Source organism: Garra rufa, chromosome 1, assembly GCF_049309525.1.
Source record: "Garra rufa chromosome 1, GarRuf1.0, whole genome shotgun sequence".
NCBI classification, from domain to species: domain Eukaryota; kingdom Metazoa; phylum Chordata; class Actinopteri; order Cypriniformes; family Cyprinidae; genus Garra; species Garra rufa.
This window is the reverse complement of record NC_133361.1, coordinates 41,633,433-41,651,814: the sequence shown is the minus strand read 5'-3', so window position 1 is coordinate 41,651,814 and position 18,382 is coordinate 41,633,433. Positions and strand designations below refer to the sequence as shown.

Sequence of the window (18,382 nt, the reverse complement as noted above, 5' to 3'; positions counted from 1 at the left end):
AGCTCCGGGAGGTCGATGTTTAGCCCAAGGACTGAGCCAGGCTCCTTGATCAGCTCTTCGAGCTCCTCAAACAGTAGAACATGTTGCTAGCAATCCCAAGGTCATAGATTTGACTCCCAGGGAATGCATGAATCAGTAAAATGTATATCCTTAATTCGATGTTAGTCATTTCAGACAAAGCTGTCTGCCAAATTCAAAAAAGTAAATGTCGGTTTAGATGCTGCATGTATCCTTGATATATATGTCTTTTTTTAATAATTTAATGAAAATTTTGTGTAATGGAAGGGTTCCATGGATGTTAAAGGCTCTTTATGAAGCCACAGAAGACAAGAAACTTTATTTTTTAAGACTGTATAACAGTTTTTGTCTATTCTGTGAGTTTATAGTATACAGTAAACTGTATTTATTATAAACATGATGTGCTCCTAATTGTTTTTCTTTTTCTTGTTCAATTGCCTTCTGTTATCTGTAGGGGAGATGCAGGAGAGGATGCAGGTGATCTGGACTTCAGTGGTTTACTCAAAAAAAGGTTTGGAAGATATTCTATACCCTCCATGTTTTTTCTTCTCACTTTACTTCATGTACAGCTGAAGCTCGAATTGCATACATAGCAATCACTGCCTCATTGTAATTAATGAACAGGTGTCATTTATATCCTGCACAAATCAAATTTACGAAATTACGAAATTTCTGTAAGTCAGATTTCTAAAATATGCATGCAGCCTCATTTATATCTGCAAACTCAGTTTTGAGTAGGTCATAGAAACTTATTAATAGAATTTGACGGAAGCACAACATCACTAGGACTCAACATAAAAACAGCCAGTCTCAGCCAAATATGAAGATTCCCCATATTTTTGGTTCTCATGTACCTCAGAGAGAGGAAGCAGAAGGAGGAGCCTGAGATAGACGTGGATGTGTGGGAGATCCTGAAAAATGCCAAGCCGTGTGATTACGAGAAGATTGCCTTTGAATACGGCATCACTGATCTCAGGGGCATGCTCAAAAGACTTAAGAAGATGAAGAAGGTGGAGCCTAAAAAGAGCGATGGTGAGACACATGATGGATGTACTAAGTCACAGTTCTTCACAAAACCAGTCATAAGGGTCAGCTGAATAATTAAGCTTTTGACTGATGTATGGTTTGTTAGGATAGGACAATATTTGGCCGAGATACAACTATTTGAAATTCTGGAATCTGAGGGTGCAAAAAGTATTGAAAAAAATATTGAAGTTGTCCAAATGAAGTTCTTAGCAACGCATATTACTATTCAGAAATTAAGTTTTGATATATGTATGGCAGGACATTTACAAAACCTTCATGGAACATGATCTTTGCTCAATATCCTAATGAATTTTGGCATAAAAGAAACATTGATTATTTTAACCCATACAACGTCTTTTTGGCTATTGCTACAAATATACCCGTGCTACTTAAGACTGGTTTTGTGGTCCAGGGTCACATATGTAATTTTGTTAATATGTAATTTGGCAGGTGAATATTGTAATGGAGTGAATATGTTAGTGCTCTTTCTGTTTTAAGCTTTTCTAAGGAAGCTGGATCCTGCTTACTCTGTGGAGAAAGGAAAGAAAATACAGCTTAGTGTGGAGCTGGCTGACCCCAACGCTCAAGTCAAATGGCTGAAAAATGGACAGGAGATCAAACCTTCAGCCAAGTATGAGCCTTTGTGATTGTGTTAAGAAGTATTGGAATAAAAAGCACTTTGAGAGACCAAAAGGTGCACTGGTCATCTTTGATGGCCGCTATTGATGGTTGATGCTTGATGCCTTACATGAGGTCTGTGCTGAATTTCTCTCTTTCTGTTAGATATATCTTTGAGAGTGTGGGTGGTATCCGTAAGCTCACTATTAACAAGTGCACCCTTGCTGATGATGCCGCGTATGAATGTGTGGTTGGAGAGGAGAAGAGTTTCACTGAGGTCTTTGTCCAAGGTACACTGTCATTACCATCTTCATCATCATCACCGGCATCATTAGCACACACCCTTTTTTGTAAATTGATCTGTTTCATTTGTTCTGTTGCTGTCCTGTCCTGTCTGAGTGGTAGCCATCTCTTCTATTGATTATTATAAAGGGATAGTTCACCCAAAAATGAAAATTCTGTTATTAATTTATCACCCAGATGTTGTTCCAAACCCGTAAGACCTTTGTTCATCTTCAGAACACAAATATTTCATACATTTTTGATGAAATCCCAGAGCTTTCTGACCCTGCATAGACAGCAACGCAAGTACCATGTTCAAGGCTCAGAAAGGTGGACATCGATAAAATAGTCCATGTGACATCAGTGTTGTAACCATAATGTTACGAACCTGCGAGAATACTTTTTGTGCAAAAAGAAAACAAAAAAGCGACTTTATTCAACAATTTCTTTTCTTCCAGTTTGTCTTTGGTGTGTGTTCAAGAAAGTACCTTTATGGGCCTTAAACGTGGTAGTTGTATTGCTGTCTATGCAGGGTCAGAAAGCTTTTGAATTTCATTAAAAATATTTTTTATTTGTGTTCCGAAGATAAATTAAGGTCCTACAGGTTTGGAATGACATGAGGGTAAGTAATTAATGACAGCATTTTCATTTTTGGGTGAACTAACCCTTTAAAGCTCTGTCTATGCTGTCTGTTTTTACTTGAGCCATCCACCCTGCTGAAAAAACCAGCTAATACCAGCCTAGGCTGGTTGACTGGTCTTAGCTTGTTTAAGATGGAAGTAGCTGGTTTTAGCTGGTCTCCCAGCCTGGCCAAGCTGGTCAGGCTGGTTTTAGCTGGTGGTTTCCCAGCCTGGCCAGCTAAGACCAGCCTGACCAGCCTGGCCAGGCTGGAAAAGTGGCCAAAACCCCTCTAAAACCAGCCTGCCTTCCAGCTATGACCAGCTAAAACCAGGCTGGTGGACCAGCTAAAACCAGCCAACCAGCCTAGGCTGGTTTAGCTGTTTTTTTCACCAGGGCAAGTATCTGCTTCTGTCTTTTTCTCTGTCTTGTTGTTGTTCTTGTATCATTTTTGTCTTATTTCTTCATGGATATGTGGCATTGTAGCTGCCATCAGCCCCAGAAGTTCCTCTGTGCATTGATGAAAATGTTGTTTGTTTTACAGTGTTTGAATATATTTACCAGTTATTGGTGTGTTTATACGAACAGAACCACCTGTCACCATCACTAAGATGTTGGATGATGTCCATGTGGTGGTCGGGGAGAAGGTGGAGTTTGAGGTTGAAGTGTCTGATGAGGGAGCCAATGTGAAATGGTGAGATACTGGACCATACTAGCAACACTTACCTGGTCAGTTGGACGAATAATAACGCAGAATCAGCCATTTTGTCCAATAAACAAAACAGACAGGAGCGTAGATTAACTTTGGTGGACTTAAATTTGTAAAATGGTGTGTATTTACGTTTTTCCATGGTTTACCTTCTAATGTTCATTCATGTTTATTTCGTGCTATAACTAGTGAAGAGGAAGAGATAATTGGTTCATGTCCCACTTGAACTGATGTGCTACGGTGATCTGTCACAACACATTGAAGAGCCACAAAATGTTATTTATTGTTTAAATTTCTTAAAAAATTACCAAATTTGAATGCTGAGACTTTCATACCAAAAGTAACCTGCTCTGTCTTGTCTGACGGCTTGTTGTTAGTTTCCTCTTTGTTCGTGATGTATTTTTCTCTTTGCGAAGGGTCAATTGTTCACCAGTTTATTTAGTTCCGTCAACAAGCCTTCAAATAAATTTACCAGCTGTACAAATAAAAATGCTCAATACATCTCTAGCTGACTAAATTTCAGTACTATCAAGGTTAACACTGCTAATTATTATCATTTACCATTAACAAGCCATTATTAACGTTATATAGGCTAAACAGCAAATTATCCCACTGCTTTTTTGTTTTCCATTTATTACCAACAATTATAGAATACAATGACTCATTTAGCAACTACTGTGGTTATGTCAAAAAACACAAAAACCTATTAGCCTATAATAAATGCCACATTTAGTTTTAGATTATGCATTTTTCTCTGTCATTACCTCTCTCTGTTTAAATGAGTAATGTGGCTGAGCACTGTGACTGCTTGTGCTTTTCTGCATTTATGCTCAAGTTGAGACAAGCAGATGGAAGTTTTCGGTCGTATATGCTTCACAATGTTCTTTTTTTTCCCCACTTTTGAAGTTTAAGATACACATTGATTTACATGCTAAATAAATTATAAAAGCTCTAGTAGAATCAATCTTCTCAATACAATATGTGACCCTAGTCTTAAGTAGCATGGGTATATTTGTAGCAATAGCCAAAAATACATTGTATTGGTCAAAATTATCGATTTTTTTTTAATGTCAAAAATCATTAGGATATTAATTAAAAATCTTGTTCCATGAAGATATTTAATAAATTTCCTACTGTGAATATATCAAAACTTAATTTTTGATTAGTAATATGCATTGCTAAGAACTTCATTTGGAAAACTTTAAAGGCGATTTTCTCAATATTTAGATTTTTTGCACCCTCAAATTCCAGATCTCAAACAAACCATACATCAATGGAAAGCTTATTTATTCAGCTTTCGGATGATGCAAACATCTCAGTTTAAAAAAAACTGACCCTTATGGCTAGTTTTGTGGTCCAGGGTCAAATATGAGTATCAGAAGTATATTTCAGGATTGTTTTCTGCTATATTAAAGGCCGGGACCATCAATCTTTTCTCTTGCTCTACATCTTTCCAACTTGTTTTTTTCCCCATCCGTGTTTTCTTTGTACACATCCCACTCTTTCTTATTTTATCTTCAGTTATCTTGGCATAGATTGCCTTCCTTGCTTTCTTATGAACATTTTTTCCATCTTTGTCCCTCTCTGTCTTGCACCGGCTCTGTCTCTCTTCATCTCTCTCAGGATGAAGGATGGCGTGGAACTGAGCCGAGATGGAAAGTATCGCTTTAAGAAAGATGGGACAAAGCACTGGCTCATCATCAATGAGGCAACCACAGAGGACATTGGAACATACTATGTGTACACTAGCGGGGGGGAGTCCAAGGGAGAGCTGGAAGTGGAAGGTACTTTCTTTTGATTGAGTAAAATGACAATTCTGCCTTCTTAGTCCTTCCACCATTTGGCTGATATTTCAGTAATGTTTCTGTATTTATTTTTAGTATTAATAGTGTCATTGTCCTTCTTTCTCTTCTTTTTTCTCTATTATAGAGAAGGAACTGGAGGTTTTGCAGAGTATAGCTGATCTGACAGTGAAGTCAGCAGAACAGGCTGTCTTCAAGTGTGAAGTGTCAGATGAGAAAGTGACTGGCAAGTGGTTTAAGGATGGGGTGGAGGTCATTCCCAGCGACCGCATCAAAATGACACACATCGGCAGGTATATCGGTCCACTTACTGCCACCCTTATCGATTCATGCATAAGCAGGCTCTCCTCGTCCTTGACCTCACCAATATTATGCCAGGACGCTAAAACCGACTAGTCATCGAAATATCCATTATGCTCTTTCCTACTGAAAGAATTCTGTTCTTTCAGTAGTGTATTCATTGCTTTTTGGGTAAAAATAATGTGGCATGCACTTCTTATGCTGTTGTAACATTTTCATCCTGGTATCTCAGGACCCACAAGCTGGTGATAGATGATGTGAAGCCTGAAGATGCGGGAGATTACACCTTTGTACCAGACGGTTATGCTCTTTCTCTTTCTGCCAAACTCAACTTCTTGGGTAAGAGAGAGAATCAGAGATTTTTAAATCAAATTTTTAATTTCTGCACTCACCTAGCTCTATTTTTTTGTATCCACAGAGATCAAGATCGATTACGTTCCTCGTCAAGGTAAATGTCTTACCCGCATCCAACAATATATTTTTGTTTGACAGTTTTTTAATGCCACAATTCTTTCTTTTATCATCCAGAACCACCCAAAATCCACCTGGACACCACTGGCAACTATGTCAACAAAAACACCATTATCGTTGTTGCAGGAAACAAGCTCCGGTTTGATGTTGACATTACAGGAGAGCCCCCTCCCACTGTGTGCTGGAGAAAAGGAGATACGGTGAGAGCTTGCTGGCAAATTGTCACATACTCTCATCTTATGTGAAGCCAACAACACACATGGGCTTGTTTTCATATCAGATTCAGTGAGAAAACCCTGCTGAAAAGCCCTAGCGGTGCTGGCCACCAGCATATGTTGTATTTCGAATTGTGTCTCCGCCACCCTACTTTAACCATCAAGAGTCAACCAGCTTACCCAGAAAGAACATGCTGGTGACCCCATTCTCTCATATTTTGCTGGTCTTTCCTATAGTTTATCAGAAATGTAACCCTGGACTACAAAACCAGTCTTATGTAGCTTGAGTATGTTTGTAGAAATAGCCAAAAATACATTGTATGGGTCAAAATTATAAATTTTTCTTTTATGCCAAAAATCATTAGGGTATTAAGTAACTATCATGTTTTATGAAGATATTATGTAAATTTCCTAATATCAATGTATCAAAACTTAAAAAAGTTCACTTCCAGAACAAACATTTTCAGAAAATGCACTTACCCCCTTGTCGTCTAAGATGTTTGTCTTTCTTTCTTCAGTCGTAAAGAAATTTTAAGAAGTAAAATAATAATAAAGAAGTTTTTTGGATAAACATTTTCACTTAAATGGTGCCCACGAGTTTAAACCTCCAAAATGCAGTTTAAATTCAGCTTCAAACAGGCTCTAAATGATCCCAGTCGAGAAAGAAGGGTCTTATCTAGCGAAACGATTTGTACAATTTATATACTTTTTAACCTCAAATGCTTGTCTTGCCTAACTCTGTGTGAACTCTGTGCATTCCGGGTCAATACAGTTAGGGAATGTCGAAAAACTTCCATCTCATTTTCTCCTCCAACTTCAAAATAGTAATACATCGCTGCAGAAGTACCGACCCAGTGTTTACAAAGTGAACGCACAAAGAGGGTCAAACATCCCTTACAAAAAAATGGTAAAACAGTGATGTAGGATGATTTTCAAGTTGGAGGAGAAAATGAGATGGGAGTTTTTCAACATACCCTAACTGTCATGAACTGGAATACACAGAGTTCACTCAGAGCTTGAGTTTTAAAAGTATATGAAGTGTACTTTTTTTTTCTTTTTCTTTTTTTAGAAATTAACCAATCGTTTCGCTAAAAAAAAAAAAAAAAAACTTCTTCCTTTGCTGAGATCGTTTAGAGCCCTTTGAGGCTGCATTTTGGAAAATCAAACTTGCGGACACCATAGAAGTGAACTATATGGAGAGAAATCCTGAAATGTTTTCCTCAAAAAACATAATTTCTTTACGATTGAAGAAAAAAAAGGCATGAACATATTGGATGACAAGGGGGTGAGTAAATTATCTGTAATTTTTTTTTCTAGAAGTGAACTTCTCTAATTTTATATTTGTAAGATGCATTGCTAACTTAATTAAGACAGCTTTTAAGGCAATTTTCTCAATATTTTGATTTTTTTTTGCACCCTCAGATTCCGATTTTCAGTTGTATCAGTTGATAGTTGTATCTCGGCCAAATATTGTCCTATAAATCTCAATTTCAAGTTATTGACCCTTATGACTGGTTTTGTGGCCCAGGGTCACAAATGATATTCCTACATCACATAGGATATGTAAAAATCAACTTTGAAATGAAACATCTCCAGTATATCAGCTTGCTTGAAAACACAGTGTTTCTGTGATGCAGGAGATCTCTGAAGCTGAAGGGCGTGTAAGAGTGGAGGCCAGGAAGAACCTGAGCTGCTTTGTTATTGAAGGGGCAGAGAGATCCGACGAGGGCCTCTATCATATCACTGTAATCAACCCAGCAGGAGAGGACAAGGCTGATGTCATGGTTAAGATTGTTGGTGAGTTCATGCATGTTAACCATCCGCAACCCTCTCTTTTTGTGCTCATTAGTTGCTTTGTCAGATCTCTTCATTACAACTCTTCATCACTGTGTTTAGATGTGCCTGACCCACCTGAGAATGTGAAATGCACTGGAGTGGGTGAGGACAATGCTGCTATCCAGTGGGATCCACCTAAATTTGATGGTGGAGTTCCAGTGAAAGGTAAAACAGATCCTCACCATCCTTGACATCCAATAATACATCCTTGTAATATTTTGTCAGTCTTGCTTTTTTGAAACATACCATACCTTAGACTTTTGTGCACTCTTAAGGTTACCTAATGGAGAGAAAGAAGAAGGGCTCTTCCAGATGGACAAAGCTAAACTTTGACATTTATGAGTCCACAACATACGAGGCTAAGAAGATGATTGAGGGTGTGTTATATGAGATGAGGGTGTTTGCTGTTAACGGTATTGGCATCTCCCAGCCCAGCGCCAACTCCAAACCCTTCATGCCCATTGGTAAGTGCCTCATCAGATTGTCTGCTACAACTCAACTTTTTCAATTAAGTTCATATATTTCAATTCCTTCTCTTGGTTTTCCTGCTCCTTCATAGCACCAACTAGTGAACCAACACGCCTAATGGTGGAAGACATTACAGATGGTACCTGCGCTCTGAAATGGCTTCCCCCAGAGAGAATTGGAGCTGGTGGCATTGATGGATACTTCATTGAATATTGCGTTGAGGGAGGTGAGGCACTTTACTGTGGAGCTGACATAGTGCCGTCTTGGTTTCAGAACTGAGGTAATCGTTTTTGATCATTTTTGACATGTTTACATATCTTGCTGGTTTGCCCCTTGCTTTGCTCCTGGTGAAACTCGCAGCCACTGAGTGGGTGCAGGCCAACGAGACCCCTGTTGAGAAGAATAGTTACAGGGTCAGAGGGCTGCCCGTTGGAGAGAAGATGCTGTTCAGGGTGACAGCTGTGAACATCGCTGGTCGTAGCCCTCCGGCTGAGTTGGCGCAAGCTGTCACCATTCGGGAGATTGTCGGTAAGACTCACGCACATGCATACTTGCACACAAACAACATACAAGACATTCTCAAGAGTCAAAATAGGAGTTTGTGGAGTTTAGTCCATTTCAAACTCCTGAAAACTGGCAAAAGAATCTTTAGCTAATATGTGACCCTAGACCACAAAACCAGAAGAAGCACAGGTATATTTGTAGCAGTAGCCTAAAAAATATATAGTATGGGTCAAAATGATTGATTTTTCTTTTATGCCAAAAATCATTAGGATATTAAATAAAGATCATGTTCCATGAAGATATTTTGTAAATGTTCTACCGTAAATATATCTTTTATAGTAATATGCATTATTAAGAACTTCATTTGGACAACTTCAAACCAATTTTCTCAGTATTTAGATTTTTTTTGCACCCTCAGATTCTAGATTTTTCAATAGTTCAAATATTTTCCTATCATAACAAACCATACATCAATAGAAAGCTTATTTATTCAGCTTTCAGATGATGTATAAATCTCAATTAAAAAAAAAAATTGGTCCCTGACTGGTTTTGTGGTCCAGGATCACATATACGCTTTTAAAATACACAGTCTCTGTCTTCCAAAAAAAATGAGAAAATAGGCCTAAATATTGCTGAAAACAATAAAACAACATTGGAATTCACTAACTTTCATTTTGTGGACATTCTTTCACATATCTTCTTTATATATCTTCACATATCTTCTATCCTTTTAAAGGATTAGTTCACTCCTGAATTAAAATGTTCTGATAATTTCCTCACTCCCTTGTCATCCAAGATGTTAATGTCTTTCTTTAGTCGAACAGAAATGAAGATTTTTGAGGAAAACTTTCTAGAATTTTCCTCCATATACAGTAGTGGACTTTAATGGGAACCAACATTTTTTGTTAAGAGCCTATGACTTTCTTTGCATGTTCGCTTTGTAAGCACTGTCTGTACTTCCGCCTACGTTGCATGCGACCGTTCCAACGTGATTACACAATGCATGAAGTTGAGCATTTGTGATTTTTTTTTTTTTTTACATGAGTGATTGTTTCACTAGATAAGACCCTTGTTCCTCATCTGGGTTCATGTAGAGCCTTTTGAAGCTGCAATTTGGACTTCAACCAATTGATACTATATAGAGAAAAATCTTTGAATGTTTTACTCAAAAACCCTAAATTCTTTTCAACTGAAAAAAGAAAGACATGAACATTTTGGATGACATAGGGGTGAATAAATTGTTAATTTGATGCCACACACTTGTCTATGACACATTGAACATGAAGTATCTAAACACCCCACTGTCTGTTGTCATTTTCAGCACGTTTTCTTCTGTCTTTTTCCTCTCTCAGAGCGTCCTAAAATCCGCCTCCCGCGGCAGCTTCGGACTAAGTACATCAAAAGAGTGGGTGAGAAGGTCAACCTTGTCATTCCCTTCCAGGTCAGTAATGCACGTACATTCTTCTGCTCTGTACTTTTGTAGTGCTACTTTTCTGTTGAGTCGCCGGTCTTTGCAGCAGTTCAAATTATCGACTTACACCATGTCAACTGCTATCAGGGCAAACCGCGCCCGGTGGTGACCTGGCTCAAGGATGGCGCACCTCTAGACACCGGGATGGTGAATATCCGCACCAGTGAAGTGGACACTATCCTGTTCATCAGGCAGACGGCCAGAGATCACTCTGGACTGTACACCCTTTCCGTGCAGATTGAAAACATGGAGGACAAAGTCAATCTTGAGATCCAAATTGTAGGTTAGTGTACATTTTTTTTTTTTTTTAATGAAAAAGTGGAATTAGATCGGGATAAGACCTCGAGCCCCCCCAAAGTATTGACATGTAGGAGCATTGCCCACAAGGCTGTGTCTTTATGAAATGTTTTGACATGCCATCATAAAAATGCAACGCTCGTGGCAGGATGCTCAGAGGGCAGCATTAGATGTGATGCGATGACTGAAGACATCCGTCACAATGTGTGTGGATGTACTGGCGAGGGTTTAATGGTAATGTAAAGGTGAATTTAAAGATGCAGAGAGTTTATCCTTGCTAACTTTAAATTAAGAATAATGCATCATCTGAAAACTTAATAAATAAGCTCTTTCCATTGATGCATGGTTTGTTAGGATAGAACAATATTTGTCCCGAGATACAACAATTTGAAAATCTGGAATCTGAGGGTGCAAAAAAATCTAAATATTAAGAAAATGAAGTTCTTAGCAATGCATATTTCTAATAAAAATTAAGTTTTGATATATTTATGGTTGGAAAGTTCATGGAATTTGATCTTTACTTAATATCCTAATGATTTTTGGCATAAAAGTAAAATCTATAATTTTGACCCATACAATTAAGGGTGGTAAAGATGATGCATATTCATTGGTGGAGATCACTCACATCGACATTATAGACATCACTAGAGCCACAAATACAGCGATGACATAAAATGAAGGGATTAAACTGCACAGTTCAAAAGGTTCATTTCCCTGCGAAGTGAAGTGTGAGTCAGGTTAATTTGGTTAACCCGTGAAAAAAGTGTTTAAGGATCACTTTGAAAAGTGACGCTGAATTTCCAACTCCTAAACTGTCGGAAAGGTTTCATATTAAACACTCAACACTTTCACCAAAAATCGAGGATGTCATAGGTCAGTTCGGTTGCAGGGATTATTCTGCGGGGTGTTGTTTGGATTATTCCTGGTGTTGAACGGGATTAGGATAGGATTAGGGGACACTCACTCTGTGTTCCCGCTGGGAGGTAAGCTAATGAGAGTGCAAAAACCCTTCAGATGAGCCAGACAGCCATTTAGTCACAGTTTGCTGCCAGCATCCCAGCAGCCTGCCCAGGATTAATGCCAACCGCTCCCAGCCGCAAACTCCAACTCTCTCGCTTTCAATCTTTTTTCTTTTTTTTAGCTTGATCTCACTATCCTTACCTCACGCTCATGTGCTAACCCTCTTTTTCTCTTCTCCCTCTTTCATTTTTATCATTCCTCTGCTCACTCACTTGTAGCTTCTTCTCCATTGAGCGCACATTAATTAGTCTCATGGTTAAAATTAGGACGGTGTATTGGTGTCAAGCTCTACAGTAATAGTGCTTTATTTCTTTCCCTTTCTTTCCCGTTCTCACAGACAAGCCTGGGCCACCAATTGCCGTCACTGTGACTGATGTTTGGGGCTTCAATGCTGCTTTGGAGTGGAAGCCTCCAAAAGATAATGGCAACTGTGAGATCACTGGCTACACCATCCAAAAGGCCGACTTGAAAACCAAGGTAAACCAGCTACAGTACCTACCATATTGGGCAACATTAAAGGAGAACTCCGGTGTGATATTGACCTAAAGTGTATTGAATCATGATACGGAGTGTGAACGTACCTTGCATATTTCATCTCGGTTTGTGTCCAGCTGTCCGAAATCTGGGGTCAGTTAGCCGATGCTCACAACAGGTTGTCAATGAAAGTCAATCGGGCATCGAAGGAGCCATGTAAATAAATCACTGTTTTACGCCATTCACGAGGCACAAAGTAGCTCCACACTTCATCGGTAGACTTCCTAGGGCCCTGACATTTAAAACGAGACATTGAGAACTCAGAAAAGAAGAACAAGAAGATTTATACAGACATCTTCCACCAGGAACAGAGCAGTCGCCGCCATCTTAAATGTAGTCACGATAAGTCGAGTGTCGAGCACGAAGGAAACTACAACCTGATACGTTGATAACCTGATAAATTCATTGGTGCTCCACACTCGATTTATCGTGACTACATTTAAGATGGCGGCGACTGCTCTGTTCCTGGTGGAAGATGTCTGTATAAATCTTCTTGTAAATAAACTACCGGTGCTTTTTCTGAGTTCTCAATGTCTCGTTTTAAATGTCAGGGCCCTAGGAAGTCTACCGATGAAGTGTGGAGCTACTTTGTGCCTCGTAAATGGCGTAAAACAGTGATTTATTTACATGGCTCCTTCGATGCCCGATTGACTTTCATTGACAACCTGTTGTGAGCATCGGCTAACTGACCCCAGATTTCGGACAGCTGGACACAAACCGAGATGAAATATGCAAGGTACGTTCACACTCGGTATCATGATTCAATACACTTTAGGTCAATATCACACCGGAGTTCTCCTTTAAGTGAACACTCTTTTTAAATTAGCAGGTTAGACCCCTAAATCTTAATGCTATGACATGCAATGCCAGGCTGGTGTCCTGCAGCGTTTTGCTCCAACTTGTTCTAGCATGCGTAGTAATGATTAGCTGGATCACATGTGTTTAATTAGGGTTGGAGCTAAACTGTGCAGGACACCGGCCTTCTAGGACCGAGTTTGGAGACCCCTGTTATAGAGGTTTGTGTGTTGTCAGCCTTTTTGAGAGGATCGTTTTCTGCTCCTTCTACATAAAGCGAGCACCATGAAGAATTGTTTACTGAACTTGTAGTCTGGTTTGGAAGAGCTAACCCACACCAAATATTTCTTGTTTTTATATGCTTTAAATCAATAAATAAACACACCTGAATGGTTATATGTACTGTAGGCTACATCATGGATAAATAATTAATACCCCCCATTTTGAAAAATAAAATATCATATATAAATATTACATTTATTGACAAAGCATCATTTGTGTTCTTATTCTCAAAAAAATATACCAACTCTTTTTGTAACTGTGTGTATTTGACAGTTTATAACACATGAAAGAGAACTTAGTTTAGTACTCACATGCCGTGTGACAGTCGCTTTCCGTGCGCGTGCTTCGGATGTATGCGTTTAGAAAACCGTATATCAGAATTTTAAACTAATATGGTTTAAAACTCATGATTTCAGCAAAATAACATGATAATCGAGACCAAACAGATGTTTTTTAGTATCGAACATATCTAACATTTGAGCTGTAAAGGCACAGCCCTATTCTGGAAAAGGGGGTGGGGCGCAGCAGCTCATTTGCATTTAAAGAGGCATGCACGAAAACAGCATGTTTCTGCTTGCAAATTTTCACCCAATGATATAATGAATTAATTGTGGTGTATTTTGAGCTGAAACTTCACAGACACATTCTGGGGACACCTGAGATCTATATTTATATATCTTGTAAAAAGGGGCAAAATTAGTTTCCTTTAAGTATTTTTAAAGAGGACATCAGATGCCCATATTCCACAAGCTGGTATGATTCTATCTAGTCTTCTACACGTCTACAACATACTTTGTTACAATTCCTCAATGGTCGTGTAAAACAACACCCTTTTTACCTTGTCAAAAACAGCTCTGTTCACGGCGAGCCGTTTCGGTGCATGTCTCTTTAAATGATAACGAGCTACTGCTCACTCCCCTCTCTTCCGTTTTTTTGTGTATTCGGTGGCACGTTACTATCAAAAACATAACAAATCCACTGCATCCTCAGTGACTCTGATGTTGGGGGAAAATTAAGACTCTTATTTTTACTTTTACATCCAACTACAAAACACCTGCATTGCTTACGAGACATCACTACAGCTGCTCAAGTGTCGAGAAAATGGCGGACAGCGTACAAATGGCAGACAGTGGAAATATGCTAATATGGGACAGTCTGTCAGCAGTTGTGGGCGGGGCCTGAACTGTATGACATAATAATGCTCAGAAGATCAAAACAACTTGATAATCCAGACTGTTTAGGTTTTTTGGCGATTAAAAAAAGAAGTGAATAAATTTTTATCATTGTAGGGTGGTTGTGTCCACACACTAAGACATATTTATATGCAAACACCATGTGAAAGTGAATTTTACATTTAATATCCCCATTAATAGTAGCATGGGAAACCTTGCACATCAACTTTAGGGGATATCATATCCAAAAGTGAATAGAGAGTGGTTTGTATCTACGTTTGCATTTATGTACAAGGCCAAAAACAGCAGATGTTCTTTATTTGTATAGCTGTTTAACTACAAATCTGTCCTTTGCTCATTCACCTGTTAGGAGTGGTTCACGGTTCTTGAACACAATCGCAGACCTAGTTGTACCGTGTCTGATCTGGTGATGGGGAACGAGTACACCTTCCGCGTGTTCAGCGAGAACATCTGTGGCATGAGTGATGATGCTGGCCTCAGCAAAAACACAGCTGTCATTGCCAAAACAGGTACCTGCAGACTGGTGGTTTAAAAATTAATCTCGAAACACTGAATGTTGTTTTACATGATGACTATTGCACAAGTGTCTCTGCTGAAGCGACACTTCTAATGTGTAATCCTTATTTCTCTTAGGTCTTAAACAAAAAGTGCAACCCTACAAGGAAAAGGATATGTGCAGCTCTCCTAAGTTCATCACACCTCTCGTGGACAGATCCGTTATCGCAGGATACAGAGCTGCCATCAGCTGTGCTGTCCGTGGGCACCCGAAAGTAAGTGTTAGGATAGTGTCTGACTATATAAACCCATTCGCCCATGCAGTCGTTTATAAGCCCATTAAGCAACAATGCACTCTCCTTCTCATTCTCTTTTGTTCTCCTCCCAGCCAAAGATTATATGGATGAAGAATAAGATGATTATTGGAGAGGATCCAAAATATCTCATGCAGAATAACCAGGGTGTGCTGACTTTAAACATCCGCAAGCCCAGCTTGTTTGATGGAGGGAAGTACACATGCAAAGCCATCAATGACCTGGGAGAGGATGAAGTGGAGTGCAAGCTGGAGGTTCGAGGTACGGCCAATCTCCATCATCTCCAGTCTGCGTATTACATAATGTTTAGGGATGCACGATATATGGGCTATTCTACAGAATTGGTCCAAACTGTTGTCCCACAACCAAAAAACACATTTAAAAATCATTTAAGTAATCAAACCTTAGATGTTTACTATGATCCTTTTATTATCTATTGAAACCCACAATAATATTTAAAATATCTGTAAGCTTATATAAAATCATCATTTAGTGGGCACTTGCAATTGGGAGGTGGTTATCCCAAAATCTAACCCCATACATTTCAACTTATGAAAATGATATTGTAATAATTATGCATTTTATTCCATTGTTGTTTTAAAAAAAACTTTTTGCCTTTTACAAAGAAAAATTAATTCAAAATACAAATCTCAAATCACACTTGAAATATTGTTACAATTGTAATTGTTATTGACTTTTTAATAAAATAGAAAAAACATTTTTACAAGGAAGATGTAAATTAAATCTTAATAGGTCAATGTAACCCACCCTTATTAAATTACATATTACTGTTTTGGTAGTGACAAATTTGGGGAGAGGACAAATATTCCAAAGCTTTCTGAAAATACAATATGAGAATTAACTGCACAATTACTAAAAACATGTACCTTAAATATTATACAATTTGCATATATACAAAATTAGTGGAAAAAGACACCTTTACTCTGACTTTGAACCAATTCTGTCAAATGGCCCATATCTGTACCTGTTGATGTTGTATATTTAATTATGCATGCTCATTTCCAATTTTCTATATTTAAATTACATTTGCCTAACTTAATGTTACTCATTAAACAATTTACGCCAACAATTTAAAATTAAACTGTTAAATATAATCTTTAGCAAAGCCCAAATCTATCATACTATATAATTTAATGTTGTGATGCCTATAAAATGACTGGCTTAAGTTTGTAGCTAAACCCTCAGCCCTCTGTATTATTTTCTAATGTAATATTGTTTTCTTTTCAGTCATAACAGAAAAGGAGGCAGAGAAGAAGTGAACACGGCCATGAAGATACTCTAAATACGGCAACGTGAGAGTGTCAGAAAAGCAATAAAATTAGATTGATTTAGAATGAAATTGCATTTTTACATTTGGCTCTTACAGAAAGTACTGTGGTGCTACCAGCTTATACCATTGTACTCGGTGATATCCCTTGCTCATTTACCATGTTATTTACGTGGTACTTAAAAAAAGCATTAAACAACTATGGTAATACTAGTACTGTTTTGTGTTAGTGTAATTGGGCTAATATAGTGCAATAAAGTAGCTTTTTTCTTCTCTGGCGGTATGTCAAGTTCAATCGCTTGAAATAAAAGCACATGAAAAATAAAAATGGTGTTGTTTTCATGGTAAACTCAAAGTGAAAGCCGCCATCGACGTTTGTTTATATCATGTTTGTGAACAAAATTATATCATTCATCCCCTATGTCTGCTAGCTGATCAGGGAGAGTTAGAGAATCAGGGTCTCATTAGCATATCACACTAGAGACTCATTTACGCACCCATCAACACTGCCCCAATTAGCTCTCTCCCACGTCATTACTGAGCAAACGAATTACGGCTAATTTACACACCCGTAAAACAAACACACCACCGCGGCTCCGCTGGGAGAAGCTGCGGCCCGAGGTTCGCTCGATCCAGGACGGCGCTGCTGAATCCCTCATCCGTGCGACAGAAGGTGGGCTTGAGAAATTGGCTAAAAGTGAGAAAACAGTCAACAACATGAAGGCAGGAGGTTTAGTTTTGTTAAGTAAATACCACGTACGTTATTATAAGAGGAGGGAAGCGGAAACCGTTCCGTCCGTCCGTCAGTTTGTGAACTGTTGAAGAGCGCGAAACAAACAAAAGCTGCTCGAACTGACCAGCAGATAGCGCACCTAACTTACTCAATAGCTTCAGGACATTTACACGGTTAGAGCTGTAATGAAGTTAAATGTGTCCCTTACTTACACCTGAAACCGTATACATCAATAATTTATTGACAGTACATGATTTACGTTACTTATTTGTGACCCTGGACCACAAAACCAGTCATAATGGGCAATTTTTTTCAAATTGAGATCTATACAATAAATAAATGAATAAATAAGCTTTCCATTTATGTACGATTTGTTAGGATAGTAGGACCATACTTGCCCGAGATACAACTGTATGAAAATCTGAGGGTGCAAAAAAAAATAAAAAAAAAATAATAATAATAATAAAAAAAATCTAAGAAAATCGCCTTTAGAATTGTCCAAATTAAGTTCTTAGAAATGCATATTACTAATCAAACATTAAGTTTTGATATAGGCTATATTTATGGTAGGAAATTTACAAAATATCTTCATGGAACATGATCTTTACTTAATGATTTTTGGCATAAGTTGGCACAAGTTTACCAGCACAATGTATTTTGGCTATTGCTACAATGCACGTTGGAGATTTTGCATTTACTTGTGTTGTTTTTATAAACTAATGATAGTTTCTATAACCTTTCCATGCCCTCACGCAAATCTTTAATTTTTAGAATTTGTTTAGTGTTTATTAAGCATTTTCTTGGCTGTTCCCCACAATATCGGCAAAACCTGACCCACACATCTTTTGTTTTTATACTAAAAAAAATATATATATTTATATTTGAATACTTAATAAAGTGTATGGTACAAGCTAAATAAGGGGACACAATATAAAGTTAACCCTAAGTCCTAAGCCTTTCCTGCTAAAAAACAAACAAACAAACAAACAATAGACACCATCACAAAATGTGTAATGGTTTTACTGGTTATAATGGGACTTATAATTGGTTTTAATGGAAACTGTAATGGACCCTGTGGGTTTCTACTGGTAAT

At 38.1% G+C, this 18,382-nt stretch overlaps 1 protein-coding gene across 3 annotated transcripts in view; it reads left to right on the top strand.

Annotated features, from left to right (window-relative positions):
* Nucleotides 1–16,707, top strand: part of mybpc2a (myosin binding protein Ca) — a 45,680-nt gene extending 28,973 nt beyond the window's left edge. For all 3 annotated transcript variants that reach the window (XM_073828036.1, XM_073828109.1, XM_073828181.1), the window contains 22 exons: nt 473–529; nt 878–1,050; nt 1,543–1,675; nt 1,828–1,952; nt 3,151–3,256; nt 4,895–5,055; nt 5,201–5,366; nt 5,606–5,712; nt 5,792–5,821; nt 5,902–6,044; nt 7,697–7,856; nt 7,956–8,060; nt 8,171–8,359; nt 8,455–8,589; nt 8,724–8,891; nt 10,220–10,308; nt 10,426–10,621; nt 11,993–12,132; nt 14,809–14,968; nt 15,093–15,229; nt 15,343–15,529; nt 16,517–16,707. In XM_073828036.1, coding sequence (XP_073684137.1) covers nt 473–529; nt 878–1,050; nt 1,543–1,675; nt 1,828–1,952; nt 3,151–3,256; nt 4,895–5,055; nt 5,201–5,366; nt 5,606–5,712; nt 5,792–5,821; nt 5,902–6,044; nt 7,697–7,856; nt 7,956–8,060; nt 8,171–8,359; nt 8,455–8,589; nt 8,724–8,891; nt 10,220–10,308; nt 10,426–10,621; nt 11,993–12,132; nt 14,809–14,968; nt 15,093–15,229; nt 15,343–15,529; nt 16,517–16,548 — 2,899 coding nt within the window. In that variant the 3' untranslated portion in view covers nt 16,549–16,707. The remainder of the gene's footprint in view (nt 1–472; nt 530–877; nt 1,051–1,542; nt 1,676–1,827; nt 1,953–3,150; nt 3,257–4,894; nt 5,056–5,200; nt 5,367–5,605; nt 5,713–5,791; nt 5,822–5,901; nt 6,045–7,696; nt 7,857–7,955; nt 8,061–8,170; nt 8,360–8,454; nt 8,590–8,723; nt 8,892–10,219; nt 10,309–10,425; nt 10,622–11,992; nt 12,133–14,808; nt 14,969–15,092; nt 15,230–15,342; nt 15,530–16,516) is intronic.
* Nucleotides 16,708–18,382: the final 1,675 nt, after the last annotated feature.